Here is a 26,657-nt window from a genome sequence, read left to right as displayed (position 1 = left end):
CACATTGGCAGTCAACTGAGTTGTTAGAGCTGACACCTTCTCCTGGGATGCATCCAACTCCCTTCGTAGCTTGCGAATCTAAATATTGTATTTAAAAGATTAGTTTATTGTACTGTAATCTACAGAATTAGAGGCATAAGACACTCATGCAAAGCGTCTAGATTGAAAGTTTATGTTTACAAAACCGATATTGCTCCTTACCTCTGACTGGCATTTTTCTTCAGGCTGCAACCAAAAAAATCAGGAAAAAACGTATGAGGAACTTACAATAGTTCATTACTAGCATAGGTCAAATTTTTTTACAAGTAAAACTCAAAACAGGAGTCCTTATTTATTACTTATTGATTCAGCATACATAGGTGTTTGCAGGTAACTTTATTCACATGAGTAATTCCACTGAGTACCGCCATGTTCACCATTAAAAACTATGACATTCTATCAATCTAAATCAATAATCTTAGTTCTGTATTTCTGAACATGTTTGGCTCTGTTTAGTTTGAAATTAAATGTACTAGCAGTAATCCTGATACTCTAAAACTTTTAACATCCTAATTCCCCCCAAAGCCTATTACATTCAGTGTTTAGAATAATATACTTTAAGTACATCTTACATTTACATGCACCATTCATTGTGACCATAATTACTTTTGGAAGAAAAGGTGGAGGGCTTATTCACATAGTGAGCACTTACTTTTGTAGTGTTCTTGCTTTCAATGGGATTCATTATATGAATAAACGTTCACCAATTTGAGTAGGGGGCTCTACAATCTAGTCATTTGTGAATTTTAATTTCATGTAATTGGATTACAGTCTAAGGTGATTTTTTTTAACCAAAGGTAACAGGTTTTCTGTTTTAGGGCCTGATGCTCCAACTCTTTCATGCACCTAGTATCGCTGACTTGAAAAGAACTACTTGCCTGACTAAAAATTGCAGGACCATGCCCTTAAAGATAATGTTATTAAGAATAGGTTTGTTTCAAATATGGATGCATGGTAGTTGTGTGGTTGTATCATACTTTCATACCAATTTGTACGGTCATCCTCTATTAACACAATGCCCGGATTCCATTGTTGTTCATTTTTTTTAAAAGACCAGAGTGTCAGTTCAGATTTTCGGATATATTTTCCTTTAGTAACCTTTAATGTTACATATTCTGAAGTAAGATGCTTTTGTTAAAGTATTAGAAGAAAATATAATACACTTCTAAAAAATACACTATAATTATATTATTTGTCCCAAAATACCACTAGATCTTCTTTCAATGTCAGATTATTAAGACACTATGCAATCAAGACTTTTAATACAAAAATTCTTGCCAAAATGAGAAGTAATGGCTCCTTTGCAATCATTAAATCCATTGCATTAAGACTTACTTGGATAATTCTTAATTAGCAGATCACTAATCTATCAGACTGAAATGGCTTTATCTATTGAATCAATGTGGGTGGTGTTGGCACAAAAGACCAGGACTATCCATTATGGTCCTTTGTATCAAGACCTCCTTAGAACAGTTGTGGATCGCTGATTCAAGAGATTAACTCTTTCTTCTGGGTCATTAGGGTCTAACATGAGTATTGTGATAAATATCCATCAAAATATTTTTGGGAACATAAAAAAAACCTTACATAGGCAGCATACATTATTTATGTTTACATGCAAAGAGCTATCCTCTTTACATGGCAAAAGCAATTAGCACACTTGGTCCAATCAATTAATGTGTTTTACTAAAAAAGTTGTACAACTGCAAAATAGTATTTAATATTACGTTTCTCAGCAGGCTCCTACTGAAGGTTTACATTTCATGACACTCACCGTTGAGTAAATAGATGATGTACTGGACACCAAAGAGAGAGAGGATCCATGCACTAAAGGAAAGATAAAATAAACAAATTGCATATCTGTTTGAAATATAGTAAGCACATAGTGGAATCATATACAGAGCATTCACTGCAGATTTTACACCTACTGAGAGCAAATTTTCATAAGAATGTAAACAAAATTGCATCATCCATCATAAACTTTTTATTGTAAGAAATCTTTGCAGAAGTATCAAGATGTAAGTTGAAATTGCTACAAGGGCAAGTGTTATATAAAATGCCTTCACACAGGAAAAAATAATTTGGCTCCTATAACTCAAATCATTTTTCATATAAAAACAACATTCAATCCATTAGGCCTTCAGACTGAGTGACTTGAAGTCAGTGGGAGATTATCACCTGTATCTGAGGAGAGAATTTGACCCCAGGATGGCCCTACTAAAAAAAGAATTCAATTTCAAACATGCAGCAGTTATTCAGCACCTACAGAGATAACACACTTTAACATGCTGACTTAGAACATATGTGCACTGGCTCTATTTCAATCTTCAGACTAAAGACCTCACAGAAAGCTCAGTTAGGCCCTTTGGAACCCCATGTAACAAATTCAACTTGGTTACATGGTTGTACTGTGGAATAATGAACCAAAGTCAATGGAGTAACCCCAGTATAAATCCAGAGTAGAATTTGATCCTAAGTAAAACCTACCAACCTACCAGTCTTTATCAACCCTTAAGAGTGAAATCCTGACCCCACTAAAAAAAAAACCTCCCATTGACTTCAGTGGAGCCAGAATTTCACCATTAGGAATTGTGTGCGCCACCTCAGTGACCTAGTGATGTTGTACTCTCCCACAGCAAAGCCTGTAGGCAGAAAGGGCAACCAGCCCAGGAAAGAATTTATTTTGTAAAGGCTTTCAGAGGCTGTTTCCTTCAAGAGGGAAGGGCTTTGGGGATGCAGGGATGATAGGGGGCTGATACCAACGGACCTCTGTGTGAACATAAACTCCAAGCTACCATATCCCCACAGTAGCAACATAATGGATCCTGAAAAATGAAATTTAACCATAGAGAATGCCTAGAATTTAATTGTAACCTCTTAAAAGATTAACATGCTTGCCTTTCAAGAAATTGCAATACTAATAGTAAGCTTTTCTCTTCCAACCTGTATATTAAGTTCCACCACTTTTGGTGGAATATTAATCTTGTTATGGCAGAATATTTTGCATAGTTCAATCTGTATGCATACATTTTTTCTTATATTCCTAAAAAATTGACACTTCTTATTGCATACTTGTCATAAATCTTCTGTATCATCGTTCTGAATGTTAATATGAAATAAAGTAAACATACTAACTAGTTGACACTGAAAGGTAGGTTTATAGAAAGGGGAGAAAAAAAATCATATTAGCCTTTGATTTAACTGTTTAAGCTGAATCTCAAAACGCACCCATTATTAAAATATGCTATTCTTTTGCCTCTACCAATCTCTTTAGTTAAATTTCAGTCTTACACACAAGCTGGACAATATACCCATGTCTACAGAAATCAGCAAAGTCCTTACTATCTGGCTTGTCTTTCTCTTCTTGCATTTTATGAGCCTGATCCAAAACTCAGTGAAATCAATGGAAGTCTTTCCATTAATGGTAATGGACTTTGGATACTGCCTTACATTCCCTTTCTCTTCCATTTTCAAAACTGGTAGAACAAAATAACTTGACACTTAACATTCAATTGATAGGATTATGGGCCTGATTCTATTCCTGCTTAAATCCATGGGGCTTTTTCCATTGATTTCAGTGTAAATGGTTTCCAGTCCATTAGCAGTGCCTTCACATGCTTGATTTACCTTCTTCAAAGCCATCACGGAACGACCCAGAGCGGCTCATAGTTCTACTCTTCTCATCTAGTGACATTGAGCTATTCCGGAAGCGTGTGTCACTGTAAGGATCATAAGGACCATCTGCATTGGAAAGGCTGTGCGTCCGTAGCATGGTTGGATTTGACAAGCTCATCTGGACCGCAGTAGTAGGGCTTGCTAAAAAGTAAGGAATATATAGTAGAACAGGAAATTCACATATCTATTTCTTCTACAGCTAACAAAAAAAGATTGTTTCCTTATAATCATATATAAATTTCTGCCTACATTTCTTCTTGGCTTAATTTCCTTCCTACAATGCAGTGGATTCATACAAGAGCTATATAAACTAAGTTAAAAATAAAAAGGTCAGCTTTGGCACAGTCTTTGAGTCTTTATGTTTACGCTGGAAGCTCAGTCATGTCAATATCACCTCATAGGCAGGAATTAATTAATTCTAAACTCATTTGGAATAGTTCTCTCTCCAACTGGAGTAAAGAGCCCAAACTAATTTAAATGATCTTTTGCAGTGGTTCTCAAACTGTGGGTCGTGACCCCCTTTGAATGGGGTCTCCAGGGCTGGCTTAGACTTGCTGGGCCCCAGGGCTGAAGCCTGAACCCTACTGCCCAGGGTTGATGCCAAAGCCCTAGGGCTTCAACCCTGGGTGGCAGGACTCAGGTTTCACATCCTCTGCCTGGGACTGAAGCGGTGGGGCTTGGGCCCCCTGACCCAGGACAGTGGGCCTCAGGTGGCCCCTCAAGCTTCAGTCCCCGCTCCTGGGGTCATGAAATAATTTTTGTCTTCAGAAGGGGGTCGCGATGCAATGAAGTTTGAGAACCCCGATCTTTTGCATAAATAGCATAATTTGTGAAGTATTTGCTTTAAAGCTCTAAGAAAGACTGACATTTTCATATGGATATAAGAGTAGCTACAAATTCAAAGAACTTTTAGTTTCATAATAGTACTGCGCTTCTCAATTGTTGTTTTCCAGCAAGGGATCTCAGTAAGTTACAACTGAATGATACACATACATACATGCATACAGAACACATAGATCAAGGGTTTTATACAATATTACCCCTGCCTCAAATACCCCACGAGGACCAATGTTGTTTGGAATATGAAAATTCTACATCCAGGACCACCTTTTTTCTGGATTTTTTGTGTGTGCACGCGCTAAATTATGCCTCTTTTTTATTATTATTCAATCATTTTGTAGAGCAAATTGATAACATCAGCCAAACTTGCCACCCAGCAGTCTGATGGTCCATTAGGTTTGTTACTATTCACTTGTTTATCTGACTGAGAAACAGTTGGTTAGGAGTCAAGTTGAAGGTTTGACTGCTGAGTCCCATCTCTTCCTGGTCTACTGATTTCATAATTTCGTATCTAGTATTATGTTCTCTTGGTATCTTGGGCTCATTTGCCATCACAGATATGGTTCCTATTTCTCTTACAAGAGGTCTTTTTTCTTTGAAAATAGATATAATTACACCTGTGTCCAAAAGGGTTTGATCCTGCATGCCAGCACTTGCTACTGAAGTCAGTGGAAGTTTACTTCCATTGCAGGGCATCTCTTGAGCCCAAAATGTCCCGAAGGATAAAACCCAAATCAATCACCTTTCTCTTCTATTGAGGATAAAGTTAACTATCACTTTGCTGGCTGAATTGCTGAAAAGCATCTCATAAACCATCACTGGGCTTGCTTTGAAAACAATAATTTGCAGCTTTTATGGCTAGTGCACTAAACTAGGTGTATTCATTTTCACAATGCAGTTCCTGGAACCTTGAAGATTTATTTAAGAAAAAAAATGATTTACATCATCTTAATGAACTTCATTTCTGGTAGCTGCATTACTTATGAAATATGGTCAGATCATTGATCTTCATGTAAATTCTAAAGTAGCTAAAAGCCCCAACATTTTTACTTTCTGAGCCTGCAAAGACTGTCATATGGTTTGGCTTGACTAGTGATATAATTCCATGCTCCTGATGCAGCTTGTTTGCTGCTAACACTTTAGGAAGTTACTCCCTCTCTCTATTTATCTGGAATTTCATTTTAGATGTTGATTTGACTAAAACTATTTTGGACTGGCTTATAGCTTGCTTGTTTCAGTGCATTCAAATTGTTGTTAGGACATTTTTGCTTCAGCTCAAAATTGCACAGGAAATAAGTGACCACACAAGTTTCTACAAATCACATAGTACACAAACTGTTCCATAAATACTAGGATGCAGATAGCTCACGTGCATAGGCTTAACTTTTTTCATATTATTGCTTTGTCTTTCTAGCATATAGATTTTTAAAAATTAACACAAAAACTAAAAACTTAAGTATGGATGATCTGAGATACAACCTTTGTTTAGAGTACATTAAGTATATATATGTCACCTCGTAGGATTTATATTTTTCACACCAAAATAAACTGCAAAGGTAACTAAGAAATATTTTAAATCGGTGCAGAAGACAGATGTGTTTGTGTTAACAGGATTTCTACAGACAACTGTCCACACAGCACACAGAAAGCTTAACTCACACAATAAATGGATACTTACACAGAAAAATAAATTGTTTTAAATAGTGTCAGGTAAGAGTTCAAGCAACAGTCAATGCCTATAAAAACCAGTAACTGAGCAACGCTGATGATAAAAACAATAAGGAGTCTGGTGGCACCTTAAAGACTAACAGATTTATTTGGGCATAAGCTTTTGTGGGTATTGTTTTTGTGGATACAGACTAACATGGCTACCCCCCGATACTTGGCTGATGATATATACAATATATGAGAGTTTTTATCTCTTTAAAGAATACAATTTTATAAATAATAATATATGTGTTTCTTATATAAAATATTTTGAAACCCCTCTGTTCCAACTTGAGTGCCTAAGTACTGATTTATGTACCTAAACTGGGCCCTAAATGAACAGGGAATTACTGTGCAATTGCTTTTAAGATGAAAGCAAGTCTATTACTGGATAGAAGTTCAAGACTACGGGAACTTTAAATTACTTTGTTTCATATGCTAGTACATTTAATTAAAGCTCATGGCATTTTATAACTTCTTCTAACCAACTTTAACATTTCATCCATTTAAAAACGTGTTTATTTTAATCCAAGTTACCAAATGAAGGAATGGTAAACTTTCCAACTTAAAATTCCAGTGGCTTGTCTGTGATTGTGATGGATAAAGCTTTGTCTGGTTTCATTATAAGCTGACAAAGTCTATATACAATGATAAAAGATACTCAAATGCTTAGATGATCATGTTTTGTTAATATGCTTGGAGTCTAAAGATGAAGTAGATCTAAGCATGTAGGAAAGTTTAGGTGCTTCCAAATTTAGTAGTAGTTTAGGCCCGTGAATAGCTTATGTAGAGCATTTGATTATACGCACAGCACCATTTTGAATAAGGTCAATTCAGATGTACCACTTTTGATCACACCACAGAACAGTGCTGACTGGTCAGCACCCAAAGGCCTATCTTAGCACTTTCAAGATAAATACCTCCTGAATTGAAGCTAGATGGTAGCATGCTGTACCCAGAGCTAGGTAGGGCATTTGGACCTGTGAGAAGAAAGGTACATTGTTCAATTCACTACTTTCAAAATAGAGAACATGTGTAACTGGGGGCACTCAGCTCTTAAGCACCTGCTGCTCCTGCTTCAGTGACTCAGCCCTTCAGCTGGCTCACAGTCAAAACGAAACCCTTCCAGGGTAGCAAAAAGTCCAACAAAATCTGTCTAGCTGCCCTCTTCGGTTCTCGGCAGCACCAGCTCTGGGCCCTTTAAATTCAGCCTTTTACCTGGGGTTTGTGCAACTTTAGTGGTGGCCTGTGGGGGAACCCAGACTGGCCCACAATTCTGGGTTCCAACCCAGGAACCTATAAACAGCAGCCATGTACCTGTTACTGCAATGCTGCGCTATTTTCCTGGGCTTCTTCACACCTAGCTCCTTTTCTTCACCCCATACCTCTGGGTTAAAGTTTTCAGGTCCTTTCTTTCCCAGTTTAAGCAAATGTAGCCAGAACCACACACTGGTTTCCCTCGAGCTGCTTTGGCCAGAGAGGAGCATGCCCCTCTGGTCTTTTTTTTTTTTTTTAATTGGAGATATACCAATCTCCTAGAACTGGAAGGGACCTTGAAAGGTCATCGAGTCCAGCCCCCTGCCTTCACTAGCAGGACCAAGTACTGATTTTGCCCCAGCTCCCTAAGTGGCCCCCTCATGGATTGAACTCACAACCCTGGGTTTAGCAGGCCAATGCTCAAACCACTGAGCTATCCCTCCCCCCAGGTCCCAGCCAGGAACTGATTGGCTAAGGCCCCGCAGCTCTTTTTATGCGAGTCTGCTGGGCTCTGACTTGCTGCTTCTGTGAGGCTTCTCTAGACAGCTTCACTGCTCATTTCCTGAGGCAGGGTGAAGTAGGACTGTGGGGCCTCCTGCAGGGAGCTGCAAAGGCCAGGTACACCCTGTCACATTATGTTACCCTGATTATCATAACACTTAATTACTCACCAAGCTGGGAGAAATTAAATCTAGTTCCAGAGGGTGATGTTATACTGGAGCCAGATGAAAATGGAGAATTGACAGCAGTGTCCTGAAGGCCTCCTGCCGAATGTGACCGTAGCCATTCTTTTGCATCCTCTTGACTCCGAAGTTGGGATGAAGGGGTATACCTACAAAACCAGAAATTATTTCAAAACTTATCTTAAAATGTACTTGAAAGAAATATTACTTGGGAAAACAATCTTCAGATAAAATTTAAGGACTAAGTGATATAAAAGGTATATAATTCTGAATTAAGGCTCTTGTCCCAACCCCAACTCATTCCACTGGCGTTCAAAAAGTGCATATTTTTACTATGGATTCTGCAATGGGTAAGTACAAGGGAAGGAGCCTTAAGATCTGATTTGGCAAACACTTGTATGCTTACAGTCAAGCACATAAGTCAGTGTTTGCAGGATCAGCACCTTACTTTGGAATTTCTTTTCTTCTTTTAGTTTATACCACAATTTTATCATTATTTGAACATCTCAATTCATCTTTGCAGTACCTTAGCATGGCTCTTTGGCATACTATAACCAGATTCAGATCAATGGAGCCATTAAAAGGTAGGCCTTTAAACAAGGTGTATTGCAATGATTCATATTAGGGAGACATTAATACATAGGCCCCTGGAAATACACCACATTTGTTCAAAATTTTTAGCATTACATCATTATGAAGGAGACTGTGTTTAACCTTCTCTTCAGGGCAAGGACCTGGGTTTAATCCTGGCTACACTGAAGTCAATAACAAAACTCTCAATGATATTAATCAGGGCAGGGTTTTTCCCATTCTTATACCTGTGTTAGAAGTAACTAGTCCACTGTAAGTGCTATACAACTAATAACCATAAATAATAAATAATAATAATAATTAATAATGAGAGATGTGAAATGATGCACATGTCAGTTTGAAACACTGTAAGAGAAGTAGTTGTGTATATAGAGATAGTCATAAAATGCCAAAAAGATACAGATAACAACTGACAAGATACTTTTAATGTTTTTTTAAAAGCCAAAATGACCAAACCTACATGAGGTCTAATTGCTTGTAAATAATAGCTATATTTGTTTTTACTCAAAGAGTATAACTTTTGTCCTAAAATAGCCCTAACGTTATTGGCCCTTTTATCTTAAAAATAGCACCCAATTAAGCTCAATGGAATTTTACTTATGGGTTTCTGTATCTCTGCTAAGATATGTCATCCAGTCTTAGAAAGTAAATATTTATGGGGAATTAATATATTTATAAAGAGGTTTGGCTTCAAATTACAAAAAAATTAGTCAAACATAACCCATATTAATTTGGAGTTCTATTTAACATCTAATTTAGGCATAGAGGTGATCAGATTGCATTAAATGCTGTAAAATATTGTTCGCCAGTTAAGAACAACAATGAACATTGTAAGAACTTGGCCAAGAGAGTTTTCTAAAAGTACATTCTTTTCTCATGCCGTAGGCCTCAATGCTACAGTTATAGTCACTGATTTAGGACTACTCGCATCTTTAAAGTTATGCACATGCATACATCTTTGTAGGACTGGGGCCTTTAATAGTCAATTTTAACACCTATTTAAAATAAAAATAATACAAAATTAATACCTACCTCTTCAGCCCTCAAATGTTTCAATCTTGAAAGATAGCGTTTATTAACTAGATGCACATTTGACAGCCACAGAAACATTTTACACAAAAATTTCATTCTATGAAATGCTTTTAGCACCCAGCTCAGTGTGATAAAGCCGACACAAAGAACAATGTGTTTATAGTGCAGAATAAAATGCAGCTGCAATTTGAAGCCATCGGTTCAGTGATCCTAAAAGCAGCATAAAGCAAGTCTAAAGTTTAAATGTTTTAAACTGGCTAGATATTTTCCGAGAATTCTGTAACATCGACTTAAAGCATTTAATTTGTAGCCTTAAAGTTAATAATGTCACTAAAATTGCTTCCATTTACTAAGGGAAGAAAAATGTTTCCCAGTTTGTTTTTTTTCTAGATTTCAATACCCCCTACATATCAATGGTGTTTCAGGAACAGACATTTACCAAATGTTAGTCAGGTTGTATTTTTTTTCTATCAGGCCACAGATTCTCTCTCTAGAGATCCATTAAAAGTGTATTCTGAAGCAAACACAGTTTAATTTTTTTTTCCAATTTCATCCTAAGAAGTTCATTAAGATGTTCTACATCAATTTTTTCTTAAATAAATCTTCAGGGTTCCAGGAACTGCATTGTGAAAACGAATACACCTAGTTTAGCTGCAAATTATTGCTTTCAAATCAAGCCCAATGATGGTTTATGAGATGCTTTTCAGCAATTCAGCCAGCAAAAGCCACAGTTCCTGCTCAAGCAGTGAAGCCACTGGATGAAGAAAAGAAACATGTTGGAAAAGGGCCTTCTTTGAGGACTTTAAAAAGAAAGAAAGAAAGAAAGAAAGATTGCTGCCACCCCCTGCAAAAGCAGAGACTACCACGAACAGCCACAACAAAAACACAAAGCAAAGCTCCAAAACCACAACAAAAGCTGTTATACTATGTGGAAACACCAATACCTGAATCCCTTCTTAGGCAAAGTGTTCCTATCAAGATGTGGGTCGCTGTAGAAAAGTTAAAAGAAAAGAACTTCAGAGAAGAACAAAAGGGGAGGATTAAAAATCAGGATGAGGAGAGAAGTATAAACATCTGCATCACATTTTCAGAGAAAAAAGTGATGCACCCTATCTAAGTAAACATGCAACAACAACAACAAAAAAAGCCTTCTAGGCACGTGTGGATTGTGTTATACATGCATTTGGTATCATGCTAATGAATTTCATCTGCTCACAATAGTGGCCTTGCTATTTCCCCTTTTCATACTGAACAAAAATGGCTCTTTAAAAAATAAAAGAACATGCTTCAAATGAATGCTTCAAAATATACATTTAAACAGGCGTGCAGCCACCTACTTGTGAATACTGATAGTATCTCAAAGTCAAAAGATGCCCTCATACCATTTCCTTCTGCCTTCATCACAGAGCAAGTGCAATCATTTACTATCACTTAGGCCATGTCAATACCAACAGCATTGCAGCGGCCCAGCGGTAGTGATACAGCTGCGCCACTGCAGCCCGTGTGGTGAAAATATTCTATGCTGACGGGAGAGGGCATAAAAAACCTACCTCTGCAAGCGGCAGATGCTAGGTCAGCGGAAGAAGCTCTTATGCCGGCGTAATTTACGCTGCTCAAGGGTGTGGTTTATATGTATCCGTGAGCGACATAAGTTATCTCAGCATAAGCTGTAGTGTAGACACCACCTTAGTTGCAAAGTAAATATAGTGGCGGCTTTTTCAAATTGGCCCAGAGTTTTCAGTGTTTCTGTATTTCAACTTAAATTCCATCTTCAGTGTGATATCAATCTATTAGTATTTGCAAAAATCAAATATTAAGGCCATGGCTACACTTGCAAATTTGCAGCGCTGCAGCAGGGTGTGAAAACACACCCTCTCCAGCACTGCAAATTGCGGCGCTGCAAAGCGCCAGTGTGGTCAAAGCCCAAGCGCTGGGAGCACAGCTCCCAGCGCTGTACGTTATTCCCCACAGGGAGGTGGAATACGGACAGCGCTTTGACTACACTTAGCGCTTCAAAGCGCTGCCGCGGCAGCGCTTTGAAGTGCAAGTGTAGCCATAGCCTTAGAGTTGTGTTTTCACATAATTGGGAAATGGACAACTGGCTTTTTATTTTGTGAGGAGGATTTGTTTTTAACTGAAATAACTATATCATGTTTAAATAAAATAATTTACCGTCAAGCCCTCTAGCTAATATCACTGTCAATTCCTAGATGTAAGAGTAGCAATATCATAGCTGAGTGCAAAAGCAAGCTGGAGCCATTAGCTTCATGTCCACTATCTCCCATCGTCCTGCATTCATTGATACAAGAATGGACACACACAAAAGCCTGAAAGACACCTACGACCCAAACTGGAGTAAAGGACTTACAATACTAACACTTGAACTTCATGACAAAGGTGAAAAGCCTGAAACGCAGTGAAAAAAGCAGCATGCCATAGGAATGCTGAAATGCTAGTGAGAGTTCATCAAGGTAGATACAAATTGCAGGATTTTAAAATTGCCTTTGGCAAAGAAACAAACCAAACCAAACAAAAAAAAAACAACAACTAACCCACCCCAAACTAAATCTGTCAACTCTGCCGTATGCCACCCCCAGATTTAATTAAGTGGACTCTCACTGGCATGTCTATGTGTCACAATTTACATCTGGACAACAAACACAGCAGAGGTCTCAACTGAGCCCGTCTCTCACAAGACACTTTGCTTTATAAATGTGGGCAACAAAACCCAGATCCTTTGTGCATTCTACTGCCTTGAGACAGCATTACCTGTCCTGTCTCCTGGGTAAAGTATTTCTGCAGAATTTGGGACTAGCACCAGGGGAAGAGAGAGGGCTAGAAGAACAAGTCCAATGAGACAGAAAACAAGAGAAGGAATATTAGCGTGAAAAAGGAGAGAAAGGGGAAGGCATTAAAACAAAAAACTGTTAGAACATTTCTTTTTAGTAGTTGTTTTCTGTTACAAAGATGCAACAAAATTTTAGTAACAGAGTCATATAATAAGGTACGGCTAAATTCCAAGGTTTCAAACTACACTGCCTTCTACAGACAGTGCACTCTTATTGTTTGCTCTGAAAGAAATTTTCTGTTCTACTTCGGTTCATATACCAGACTAATCACTACAGTATCCAAGCACTTATTGTCCACATCCTAACTGTGTGAAATATTATTAAAACAAACTCATTAATTTTAACCAGAAATACTTGGCTTCTCAAGACAAGATTAAAATGCTGGTGGAGTGTATTGTGGACCACTACGAGATCAGCTGATACAGAAAGATAAGAAGATATATGAAATTCAAATAGGAGGTAGCATTGAGTAATTTAAAATGTTCCACAGCAGTGGCAATTGCAAATGAAAGACTCTTCTGAACCCATCCCCATGCTTAATGTAATTCACAACTGAATTCCTTGCTTGAAATGGCCATTTTTGTATGTTGTGGTAGTATCCTTCAATATTTACCTTGTAGGAATGGCAATCTGAATTGCAGTCATGGAATGTTAGTTACAGTTGTCACATCACTGATTTTTAAGATATGAGCATACAGTACATATTAATGGAGTCTAAATTTAAACCTACTCACCTTTCAGACAAAGTTGTCTTAACACTGTTGGTTCTGACAAAGGGAGTTAAAGAATCATCTTTAGAAGCTGCGATCAAGCCACTGGATGAGTTATGGCTCAGCCCACCTCCGCTGCTGAGAGAGATATCAATGGATTCACAGCTGGTGTGAAGACTGCTGACAGACTGATATCCAATGCCATCCTTGCTAACAGCAGAAGAGCTACTTGCGTTGGTACCCCAAGTTAAACTGTTGGAAGGAGCTGAATGGGCCGAACTGGGACTAGAGGCTAACGGAGACTGGTTCATATCCGTGTTTTTACTGTAAAGAGGACTGCTGCCCCCACTACTCAGTATACCACTGCCAGAAGGAGAATCAAGGTTACCCGGCTGGCTCAAAGTAGCATGAGGATTGGAGATCACCACTGAATTTTTCATATTGTCAGCTGTTGTGATTGGAACTTGTTTACTTGGTTTTCCACCAAAAAGTCTGTGGAAAAAAGTTCAGAGAATGTAACAAAAACTTCATGAAATGGAATGTAAAATTATTAAATACAAAAGATATTTTATACATATATTATTTGTCCTCAAACACCTGAAAAAACTATCATTGGAAAATTACATATTATATTGAGACCCCAGATGTTACATCTATAGGAAATGATACAATGATAACTATGATAATAGACTGAAAACTGGTGCTTCAGAAAAATATTTTTTTGTTGCTAGCTAAATCGAAAAAAGAAAGAGAAAGATAGGCTCTGCCTTAAAGAAATGTCCTGCCTGTAAATTGTCTGTCTTAGATTCATATTGACAACCATGAATTGATGGGCTTCCTTTTCCCTTCCTTGCCATTAATAAAACCCAGGGAAAATTATTATGCCAATCAATTTCAGCCACATCTTAACTTTTCCTTCTATGAACCTTCAAATATAACTTTCACAGAACTAAAAATTATTAGCCATTTTATTTTCTATTTCCTGAGGGAAATGGATTTTGCCCGTGATAATACTGAATTGATTACTTTAAAGCATGGAATATTAGACTTCCTGTTGTTCTGATCTATAAATACAGATCACTCAAATCATATTTTGAAAGATAGCACAGATCTCTGAGGAAAAGATTTTAACTTTTGTACTAATCACTAAGCGGCCCATACAAAAGCAAGTATCTGAAGAAATCCCCTACAAAAGTCAATGACAACTAGCAGGGAAAGTCTGATGATTTTCCGCTAAAAAACACTGCCCTGTCTAAATCATGCAAATAGCCTCTATTACCTTCATAAGAGCTATTGGGAGAAAGTTTCAAAAACACCTAAGCTATTCAAGATAGCCATTTTCAAAGGTCCATAAGCACTTTGGAACCTAAGTCTCATTGCAAGTCAATGGCACTTAGGGTACGTCTACACTACGGGATTATTCCGAATTTACATAAACCGGTTTAGCAAAACAGATTGTATAAAATCGAGTGCGCGCGGCCACACTAAACACATTAAATCGGTGGTGTGCGTCCACGGTCCGAGGCTAGCGTCCATTTCTGGAGCGTTGCACTGTGGGTAGCCATTCCGTAGCTATCCCATAGTTCGCGCAGCATTGGAATTTCCGGGTTGAGATCCCAGTGCCTGATGGGGCAAAAATCATTGTCGCGGGTGGTTCTGGGTAAATGTCGTCAGTCACTCCTTCCTCTGGGAAAGCAACGGCAGACAAGCATTTCGTGCCTTTTTTCCCTGGATTGCCCTGGCAGACGCCATAGCATGGCAATCATAGAGCCTGTTTTGCCTTTTGTGACTGTCACCGTATGTGTACTAGCTGCCACTGACAGAGGCGATTCAGCAGCGCTACACAGCAGCATACATTTGCTTTTGCATGACAGCAGAGATGGTTATCAGCCATACTGTACCATCTACCATGCCATAAATTGGCAATAAGATGATCATGGTTACCAGTCCTTTTGCACTGCACTATCTGCGGCTGTCATAAGTGCCCCTGGCTGAGATCAGCCGGGGGCACAAAAGCCAAAATTGGGAATGACTCCCTGAGTCAATCCCTCCTTTTTGGTATCTAAAAATAGAATCAGTCCTGCCTAGAATATGGGGCAAGTGTACTAGAAAACCACTGTATCATAGAACCAGAGAGCACAGCTGCTCTGTGTCAGATCCCACAGAAATTATGAGCTGTATGCTATTCACAGGGGGTGCTCCTGCAACAACCCCACCTGTTGATTCCGTTCTCCCCCAGCCTTCCTGGGCTACCGTAACAGTGTCCCCCCACTTGTGTGATGAAGTAATAAAGAATGCAGGAATAAGACACAGTGACTTGTTAGTGAGAAATGAGTGGAAGGCAGCCTCCAGCTGCTATGATAGTCCAGACAGGACATTAAGCAGTGTGGGGGAGAGGAGCCCAGCATCCCGCTGCTAGTCCAGGGACAACTGAATCTTTTCTTTACACATGAAGGGCGGGGGCTGATGGAGCTCAGCCCCCTGTTGCTATGATGAAGACGGTTACCAGCCATACTGCACCATCTACCAGGAAAAATCAGGAGTTTTTTACACAGGCGCCCATGGTCGACCTCACTGGATGCTAGTCAGCATGGTTACCAGTTCTTTTGCACTGCACCATGTGCCAAAAGGCTGATGATGACAGTGGATATCAGCCATATTGCACCATCAGCCACCCATGGCGGGGGGGGGAGCGAGGATGTTGGTGTTGACTGCTGCAGCATCGCGTCTATCTGCAGCATTCAGTAAAGATAGGGTGACATGTAAAAGAGTCAAGAGAGAATTGTTTTCCCTTTCACTTCAGGGGGTGGGGGTGGGGGCGTAAATTGCCGAGCTATGCCCTGACCCACCGTGGACACTGTGTTTGACCCTAGAAGCATTTGGAGCTCAGCCAAGAATGCAAATGCTTTTCGGAGACTGCAGGAACTGTGGGATAGCTTGAGTCCTCCAGTCCCCGCTCCCTCCCTCCATGAGCGTCCATTTGATTCTTTGGCTTTCCGTTACGCTTGTCACGCAGCAGTGCGCTGAGTCCCTGCTATGGCGTCTGTCTGGAGAATTTTTAAAAATGATTTTGAATTTCGTCTTCTGTAACGGAGCGCTGATAGAACAGATTTGCCTGCCCTTACAGTGATCACATCCGCATGGTCCATGCTGAAGCTCTTTTTTTATTTTTATTTTTAACTGCATCGCCACACGTGCTCCACGCTGGGCAAACAGGAAATATTCAAAAGTTCGCGGGGCTTTTCCTGTCTACTTGGCCACTGCATCCGAGTTCAGATTGCTGTCCAGAGCGGTCAGTGGTGCACTGTGGGATACCACCCGGAGGCCAATACCGTCGATCTGCGGCCACACTAACCCTAATCCGATATGGTAATTCCGATACTAGCGCTACTCCTCTCGTTAGGGAGGAGTACAGAAATTGATTTAAAGAGCCCTTTATATCGATATAAAGGGCCTCTTAGTGTGGATGGGTGTGGCGTTAAATCGGTTTTACGCTCCTAAAACCGGTTTAAACGCGTAGTGTAGACTAGACCTTAGACTCCTAAGCATTTATATCACTTTTAAAAATTGGACATATGCTCCTAATTCACTTAAGTGCTTTTGAAAATTTCACCCATTAGGAGCAGTGGTTAGGACATTTAAGACAGCTCTCTGCTAGGAACATAACAACATGCCATTTTCTATTATCCCTAAACAACTTCCTTAAGGGAGCCCTAGATTTCTTCTGCTTAGGACCAGATATGATCGCTACATAGTGGTGATTTGACAGTGGAGATCCCTGCAATTTATATAGGAAGCCCTGTTTCTAGAATGTACTATGAGGGTGTTTAGCTTAATCTCATCTTTGATCTTAATTTGCTGAGCATACTAACAACAAGCATATGCCAGCTGCCATCAGACCAAGAAAGTGAAGAACGTCTTTGATTAATGGAGATTTTTGAGGCCAAACTAATGCTAACTTCTCTCAAAAGAAACTAATTATCCCCCAGTGCATACTCAGAGACCAGACTGTAAAAGATTTCAGAGGGAGATAGGGATATTTTCATAGTGCTACCATAGAACAATGACAAATTCCTTCTTTAAAGCAGATTGTCACCACCTAAAATATAGTCAATATGTCTGACTCCCAGCCCCACTGGGATGATCTTGTTGTATGGATAATGTCTCCTGGCATCCTGTTTCTCAAACCTAATTAAATGAGCAGGGGCGGCTCTAGGCACCAGCAAACCAAGCTGTTGCCTAGGGCGGCCAAATCTAGGGGGCGGCAGGCTGGGCCGGTGGACCTGCCGCAGTCATGCCAGCGGGCGGTCCACCGGGGCCGCGGGACCGCAGGCATGACTGCGGAGGGGGCGCCCGCCCCGCGGCTCGGCTGGACCTCCCGCAGGCATGACTGCGGCAGCTCAAGCGGAGCCGCCAGACCCGCGAACTGTCCGCAGCCGTGCCCGCGGCTCCGGTGGACCTGGCGCAGCACACCGCGCTGCTTGGGGCAGCCTATTTTCTAGAGCCGCCCCTGTAAATGAGGTAATTAAATAAATAAAAAAGAGTCATGGAGCTGGACATCCAAGGAGGTTGGGGTCTGAAGAATGTACCTTTTGAATGCAGAACCAGCTCAACTCAGCAAGTTGGCAGTGTCAGTATAAAGGTTAATCTTGGAAGGAGACATCTTACAGACAATAAGAATATTTTTGCTTCTCTCCTAGTTTTGACAAGAAACAGGCATAACTGAGCTGACTGTTGGGTTGTATCCTTAGGGGTGCATCAGGAGAAGAGTGAACACTAAGGCTCACAAACAAGTGGCATAAAAACATGCATGGTCTTCTATGTAATATAAATTATTTTACATGACAGAAAGTGCTAGATGAGATATGCTGGAACAATTAAGACAGCACTAAACTTTCATAAAATAATTGTAATTATGGAATTTTACTCTTCACGTAAGTGTAGAAAATATATTTGCTTTCCGATTCAAGGTTGGTAGCATTTAACATATAGCAGTAGCAGTCTTTACTGCTGTCTTTTTATTGTTACAGATGCGTATTTGCTGTGTAAAATCAGCATGGAATATTAAACACAAAGAGTGCCACAAAATTCTCAATATTACACAATGACAGGGCTAGTGCCCAGAAATACACACCCTGGGCAAATTCCATTAAAAACGATTTAGCTGTGCCAGGCACACATTTATTTATATAGTCTGGTGACAACTGAAGAATGAAACAGCTGACAAAGAAAGTGAAGATTTAGATTAAACCTTAACCTCCTCCACAAGGAACTCTTTAAGGCACCTGATATTCTCTCAGTGTCTATTCTTAAAAGTTGCATGTAGTTCAAACATTATACCAATGAAGGGTCTAGTAAAATGGTGTTCTGGTCATCAACAGAAATGTATGATTGAGTTTGATTATTAATATATTTGAGCCAAGCAACATGGGCATTTTTCATTTATGGTGTAATATCAGAACAACAAAACAATCTTTTAGTTTTTTTATTTTAAAATAGTAATTGCTAGAAATTAAATTTTCAGCTAGACATAACTTTTCTAATGATGTCCAGAAATAGGAGAATCACTAAACTACACAGGTCATGCTGAATTATACTTGCACAGGCTTTTCAAAGATGGCCATTCATCTAAAAAGAAATGAAGTAGTCTTTTTGTGCCTAGCTGGAACCCAAACCACCACTACAGGAGTTACAGGAGCTCAAGTTGGCAACTTGAATGGAATGTGACATCCTCACTTCATTTGAAGTAGGATGATGTCAGTGTAATTAAATGGAGATGAAATTATGATGTCAAGACAACAAAGAAATCCAGAACACTGCAACTCAAAGAGACTATGTTACTTATGATGTCAAATTAAAGTGGAAAATAATGTTAATGCATATATTTGCTACAGTCGAGACATTGATGCAAATGCTGCAAAAAAGCAAGGAAATTAACTCCCACTCATCCATGTACTTGTGTTAAAAATAATGGGGAAGGGAGGGGAATATATACAGTCAGAAAGAGCTAGGAAATAGATCATTACATGTAAGAAGATTTCTGTAAAAAATAAGAAAATTCAATGCAGCTGACATGCAGCTTTAGTTAAGCTGCTCTGTACCTCCATACTTGGGCACCTAAGGTAAAGAGTCTCACCACACAGGACAATGTTACACGCAACGGAGTGAGATACTGTATTGGGCCAAGTAAGTGAACAAATGTAAATATACTGGGTCAAATTACATTCTCACACTAATGCAAATCTGGAGTAACTCCATTGACTTCAATGTGTAAATCTGGCTGAACTTTGGACAGTTTCCCTGTGCTACTGCACAATGTGTAAGTACAATGGGGTGAAATCAATAGTTCTACAGGAGCCTGTAACCTTGTTGCTGTGGGTTTATATTTCAGCCTTTATAATGTTTTCAAGTACTAACTTTATTCTGAATTAGCCACAACTGCGATCATTTTGGGGAGGGTTTAACAATCAATTTCAAAATGTTTAAGTTTGCTGCTGTCTCGTAATGCGATAAATATTTACAATATTATTGGTGCACATATATACTAGCTGTGAAATTAAATTTCAGTACAAAGACCTCAACCTAGCACAGGCATTAGTAAGAGCCCACAAAACTTAGCCAGTCCCTGGCCTAAACAGACATAATTGTATAACTCCAGTTAATGGTACTTTCACAATGAATACATTTTGTGCATACCTGCGCAAAGTGGGGGAGGCCACGTCAGGGTACTTGGCTCCTTGTTGGTGAGTGCTTTGAGCTCCACTAGAAGCAGTCTGTGATGCAGGGTTCACTTTAACAGAATTACATGAAGCCACACTTTCATTGTCAGACGATATCCCTTTCTCTTTATCTGTTTGGTTGACTAGACCTGGCAGAGAGCTTCCGAGGGATACCTTAGCTGGCTCTCTCATTTTAGGGACAGGCAACCCAGCTGACTTGCTGCTTATGTTGGAGTCTATGCTACTGGTACTAGATCTATTACCAGCTCCACTTCTGCTACTGGATTTACTGGGCCTGGGTAAACTACGATACTGAAGATTAGTGCGGGCACTAAGTGCTAAGTAGCCATCGTCCTGGTTTTGTGAGCCATCAACACTAGTTTTCCGACCAGTGGACCGACCCATGAGTCCAGATGATTTGGGGATTTTGCCCAGTGTGGCTGATCTGCTGGTGATAGTCGCGCCACTGGCAGTAATCATAGTCATGCCTCCAGCTGACCCACTCTGTTTCTTAAATCCAAATGTATTTGTATTAGCAGCAGCTGTTCTACAGTTACTTGTGGGAGGCTTTTTGGATTCATCACCACTGCTCCGTCCTGCATCTGATGGAGAACGTTTAACATGTCCGGCTTTAGGAGAAAGTCTACCTTTTTCTGATACCTTGGCATCATCAGTTTTCCCTAAAAAATAGAAAAAGAAGTCAAATGCTTAAATTGAAAATGCTAAGCAAATGGTAAACATCAAAGCATCATGAAAAACAAAAGTATGCTAGCCACAAGAGTGTGGTTAAGAATTATGATCCAGTTTGTAATAAACAATAATGCACTATTGAGGGTTATATATGCAGGCTTGCCAGGAGAGAGTATCTGGTGTGTTTACCTTGAGAATACAAAAAACAGTGAACAAATTGTTAAGTAAGAGTGACAGATAAATAAGAAGTGTTTTTCCGTCATGACTACCATTGGTTGGATCCCTTTTTGTCAATAGTGAAGTGATATGATATGGCAACAATAAATAAGCTTTAGAAAAAATGTGTATATAACTGGTAGAGGCCACGTTTTCAAACCAGACCTTGAAATTTCCATTCACAATAGGGTATACAACCAAGTATGAGTGAAAGTGTAATTCATCTATTTGCATGCACAAATATTATTAATGTTCAAGCACAAATTTGCATGTGCTAAGAGCTCTGATGAAGTCCATCTGAAAATTTCCTTTAATATAAATTAAGATGCAGGTGCTATTTTAGCAGTGAAAAAGCTTCTTTCACACAACTATCCTTAGCCACATAAAGTCTAGGTTCTGAGTTACTCTTAATCCCAGACTATGAAAATGGAGTTCCATTAATTACAATTACAAGAAACAAGAATATTGAACTGCAAACACTGTGTCCAACGAACAGTCTAATTTAAGGGACATTCAAAACATGCAAACAATATTCAAAGCATTTTGGTATAATAAGTATCATTTAAAATTCAAATACAGCCATAAAACCGAAACACAGAGATTTAGTATGTTTTATATACACACAACCTACGAGTAAATATAGAACTAGTTAAAGTTCATCTCCTGCCACAGGAAAGCAATTAAGCACTTTATTTCTCCATTGTAAACTGTTGGCCTGCCTGTGTGTTACATTTTTCCTCACCTGTTCCTGGTGTCTTTAGCGAGCCTGAGGTAGTTGAAGGTTTAGTCCTCGGTGTAGTAATGCCAACCTGAGCTGACATGCCCCGTCTCCAGGAACCAGTCTGTGAAATGACAGTGTTCTTCCTACCAGAAGTGCTTTTATCAGATTCATCAGACACATCGGAAGGATTTCGCCTCCATTTAGATCCAGACTCCATCTTTATGCCACTATCTGATCCTCCATCAGATTTCTTGACTTCATCACTGGACCACAGGGAATTCCGCTCGACCTGTGAATGCTTTTCTGCATCAGTCTAAGGGAAACAATATATCATAACAGAATCTCCATTGCAAATTCCTTTATTAAATTCTTCCTTTTTTAGGGTTCAAAATCTAGAACCACCAAGCTGATTTAAAAAATCAATAATAATTTTTGATTACACTTAGACATTTTACTTTTGTTTGTTAAGCCTGCTTTTTGCCAGGCAAAAGCCAAGATAAATGAATTCTACTAACTGCGTTTGCTTTCTGATACACTGGGGAACAATCATTAAAAAGCCAAAACCAAAAACCAACCAACTATCCAACACATACCAAACATCTGATTAATAAATAATAAGGAAAATACTCAGTTCATTGCCATTTACCTCCTCCTTGAATTTTATGTGAACCCTTTCATTGCAATGCATAAAGATCATTTCAAACACGTGCAGCTAGGTTTTCTTTGTTCTTGCTGCTTTCCTATCTCTCGTCTGGCAATTTGATCTCAAGAGCACAATGAGGTGGCTTTTTGCATAGACTGAGAGATGTGGAATGCTGTTAGTTTTAATCTAACTCATTAAAAAGACACCGAAGAACTGGAGAGAAATAAAAACCCCATTATACCACTTTCAAACACATTAAAATCCGACTTAAATCCACAAAGCAAGTTAGTTCATAATTTGCACTGAAACTCCATCTCTTACTTTTTTATACTTTGCCAATCCTACTGCACATCCCATTTATAAATTCAGATGCTTTATGGAGATTTCTGCAACAACCACGCTCAAGGATGGAATTTCCCACTGAACAAACCATAGCCGAACTCCAAACAACCCTATCAATATCCCATTATATTATCCTATATATTCCCAAACTCATTCTCCTTTTCCTTTCCCATTACCAATGATTATTAAGACATACACCTATTAAAAATCCACTTACTGAATTAGGTTTCCCCTGCCAAACTTATTTTGTGATAAACAATTGGAAGTTTGTAATATCACAACCAACTATAAAAGCTGACCACCACCCACATCTTGGAGAATGTGAACTCCAAGCGATATCTAAGGTTATTCTCTAATCACAGCACCTTCATGGAAGCAACTGTCAATCCACACTTGCTTGTGTCTCACTGAACTGAGTTGTGCAGAAGGAGGCTAACTAAGGCCTGTTTCTGCAACTTGCTGAAAAGTGCTTTCATCCCACTGGCCCCAGGGGAGGTGAGGGTGGTGAGAACCTTTTATTAGGCTTTCAAGAACTTCCAAAGATGTGGTCTTAACTAGCCAAGAGCTTTTTAAAAAAACACCCTCAGATACCTGGGTAATCAGCAAAATGGCAAAAGGAAATACAGAAAAAAAGTGCCTGACAATTTAACATGCTCTCTGCAAGATACTACATTTTATTTTGAAACCTCCCATCTCCCGGAATCTGTCTATAGTTTTATAATTTATTTTCTTTTATCACCACATCACATCCCTAATATTATATGAGTGAAGGAGATTTTTTTGGTTTAATTTCTTTTGCCTTTTATTGTGATATTTAAAAGAGATCAAGAAAAAATAGCCTAAGTGTTCAGTATATGAAACCCAACACCATAAACTGTAATGGTTTATTTCAGTGTATGAAATAGTTGGGGGGTATTTTATTTTTCTTGCTATTAACTCATTAAATGATAAAATACAGTCCAGGACTGTGGATTCAGGAATTGTTTTATTGTTGACACTTTCCACTTGCCATTCAAATGTAGAGTTTCTCTGCCTCTTCATCCAAAAAAAGTGGTCTCAACATAATCCCCCAATTCTGAGAAACACAATATTGCTTTCTTCTTACACCCCTTTCTGATGGAGACAAGATTTGGGGATTAATGTTTGTGACTGTAAACTTGTGAACAATATCAGCTTTGTCATTAACCAACAGAATCTGGCTACATCTCCCAGGTGTTCTTCGCTACAATGTAGCTTCACTTAACTACTGCCTAAGTTTATCTACCTCTTACAAACAAAAAAATGGAACTAATAAATCCAAGCCTATCATCACCACTCTTCCTGTGTGTGCTACTCCCAGTCCGTTGTCTAATCATCGTCTATTTACCCTAAAAGCCCTCCAGAGTAGGACTTGTGTCTACTTGTCACCGAAGTGCTTAGCACACTTTTGGGTGCCTACTGACAAATGTTCCTTTACTTTACACTTCCCTGGTTTGCCTTTGGAAAATAAAAGAAAGATAAAATCTCACCACCAGAGAGTGCCTAAGAGCAAGTTCTCTGACAATGTAACAGCTTTGTTCTCTTCAACTTTATTTGATGCAATTATTGTACCACACCTTCCTTTATTTGATGCAACTATTGTACTAAGCATCACCTTCCCTGGTATTTGAAATTTTGCAAGTCCACTCATGAAACAAGTTGACCATAGATGCTACAGTTTCATGCCAGACAATGAGAACAGACCAGAAACATGGCTGAGGCCCAGAACCCAAACACAAAGAAACTTTCCATCACAACATTAGCTGAAACACCACCCAGTTTGAGAGACCATTACATTGGATGAACCTGGAAATCCTGAGACGGGGGTGCAGCTGTCTGCTGAAGGTCATCAGAAGGCGCACAGGATATAATAGGTGAACAAAAACTGACAACTGGCTGAGCCGGGAGCAACCTTAACCAGCTAATGAGACTCTTAGAACTTCATGACTACGATAGCAAACCCAGAGATTTGCTTGGTTTAAAAAGGTTCCATTTAAAGGTTCAGTTACCGTCCTTTCAAAATAATGGGGTTTTGATTTTAGATAAGTCTTCTTGACTCATCTGATAATTTACTGTTGCTGTTACCTTTGTGAAGGAACTGCTTTTTCGTGTGAACTATTTTAGCATTTAATCTACTGCCAGCAAAACTTCCAAGCTATTTTATCTCATTCTCTCTCCCAATTATTGTTGCAGTCTGAGTCCTTTTCAAATGTCTCCTAATTCTTACTTCCCATCAGAAGATGTGTACGATGGAATTTTAGGGTTTTTTTTGGGTTGTTGTGGGAAGGGACAACCTCCATGAATTTTCTACATAGATTTAAACTTTTACCACATTTATAGTCAGTTTTTCAGAGGTGCTGAATTCTCACAGCTCCCTCTGGCTTCAGCTGAAGTTGTGGGTGCTCAGTACATCTAAATATCAGTTCCTTAGTCTTGTATTTAGCAGAATTAGATTTGTTTCTGTTTTGCCTTTCTTGTTTCTTTTGTTAAGATAATACTGCATATGCGTTACTGATTACATCTACGGAGACTAACATGTGAGAGCCCTCCCGTTTTGATATGCTGTATTGTTGGTCAGGGCTCCCAGTTTCACATGCATGAGCTCCACGATCTCTCTTTAATTATCTGAAATCCAAACCCTGCACTCCCTTAAACAGATGTAAGACCACAACTAAAAAGCTATGAACCTGTCACACGGGGACCAAAGCAGTAGGGAGCCTTGAGAATGGGTACACCACATCCTTGTGTGCTGTGAAGATCTCTGTGCCAGGTCTTTGTGGCTCACCGCATAGAAGAAGGCAAATACGAACAGGCAAAGACCATAATACATGGGTCTAAGCAAAGAATACAAGAAAGGGAGGAGAGTGGTGGCCAATATATAACACTCCACTTTCATAGGCTGCGGCATTACTTCTGAGTCCACTCCCAAACTAAGCAAGATTCCCACAGTCAAAGCCCATAAACTTACTCTATGTCAGTGAGATTAGGATTTGGCTTTTAAGAGATGAAATAAAGTCTTTTGTGAATAATAATTTGCAGTTAACAGCACCTTTCATTTAAGGACAGCAAAACACATCAGAAATTCTCTAAAGAATTTAAATATTTTTGTGAGATAGTCTCATAATTCTCTCACACAGGCGTTATAAAAATGGGTAAACTGAGCAAGGAGCAGTTAAATTAGGTCACAGCAAGTAAATGGCAGAATGGCATACATAACCCATGCATCCTGGTGTGACCCAAGAAGCCCTTAATGCCAACAGGGAAGTGGGATACAGGAACTCATTCTGGTTCACCAAAGAATGTATGGGAGGTCTCAAATGAAAGCTGGTGTCACACTGGTCATCAATATCACCACCAAATATATGTACAGATATACTGAAAATATGTTCTTAAGAGTCCATACGAAGGTATAGCCACCATCTCTCTGCTGGGATGTATATTAAGTATTGTAAGCTAACACAGTGGAAGCCCATTTACATACAAAGTCAAATGTTAAGGAAGAGAAATGAAATCACCAGGAAAGGAGCACACAAGAAAAAACGAGCCATGGGAGGTTATCCTGTATAAGAGTAAAGACGATGAACTTTGGGGGTATTTCTAGAAGACCCTGCACCTAGGGAAGTAAACGGACATCACATTTGCATTCATGAAAACAGGCGTTTAGCCAACCTTGGTTGAACACACCAAAGAGAACTTTGGGTGAGATAAACTTCTTTACTCAGTAACTTTACCTGTTACTTAAGTTTAGCCTCTAGAAAGCGTGTAATGAACTTGTTTAGATATAACCATTTCCAATATCCTTATTCACTATCTCCTGAATCTCTAATCTTTGATAATAAATTTATTCTTGTTTTCACTATAACTATATGTCAATGCTCTAGTATTAAGCAAAAAGCTGGTCCTAAGTTGCATGATATAAGCAGGT

The 26,657-nt window shown here is 39.2% G+C and overlaps 1 protein-coding gene across 1 annotated transcript in view; it reads right to left on the bottom strand.

The window, feature by feature from the left end:
* The window catches only part of NAV2 (neuron navigator 2), a 674,749-nt gene that overhangs the window by 42,837 nt on the left and 605,255 nt on the right, over window positions 1-26,657 (bottom strand). Inside the window, exons 14-23 of the mRNA XM_045013837.1 lie at window positions 21,751-22,042; window positions 20,080-20,782; window positions 13,408-13,875; window positions 10,769-10,813; window positions 8,190-8,350; window positions 7,182-7,241; window positions 3,667-3,855; window positions 1,814-1,866; window positions 202-225; window positions 4-78 (exon numbers count right to left, since the gene is read on the bottom strand). Of these exons, the coding sequence (XP_044869772.1) occupies window positions 4-78; window positions 202-225; window positions 1,814-1,866; window positions 3,667-3,855; window positions 7,182-7,241; window positions 8,190-8,350; window positions 10,769-10,813; window positions 13,408-13,875; window positions 20,080-20,782; window positions 21,751-22,042 (2,070 nt within the window). The remainder of the gene's footprint in view (window positions 1-3; window positions 79-201; window positions 226-1,813; window positions 1,867-3,666; window positions 3,856-7,181; window positions 7,242-8,189; window positions 8,351-10,768; window positions 10,814-13,407; window positions 13,876-20,079; window positions 20,783-21,750; window positions 22,043-26,657) is intronic.

The sequence above is a fragment of the Mauremys mutica genome, chromosome 4 (genome assembly GCF_020497125.1).
Source record: "Mauremys mutica isolate MM-2020 ecotype Southern chromosome 4, ASM2049712v1, whole genome shotgun sequence".
In the NCBI taxonomy this organism is placed as follows: domain Eukaryota; kingdom Metazoa; phylum Chordata; order Testudines; family Geoemydidae; genus Mauremys; species Mauremys mutica.
The sequence above is the reverse complement of the archived record's forward strand: the minus strand, read 5'-3'. Positions and strand labels throughout refer to the sequence as shown.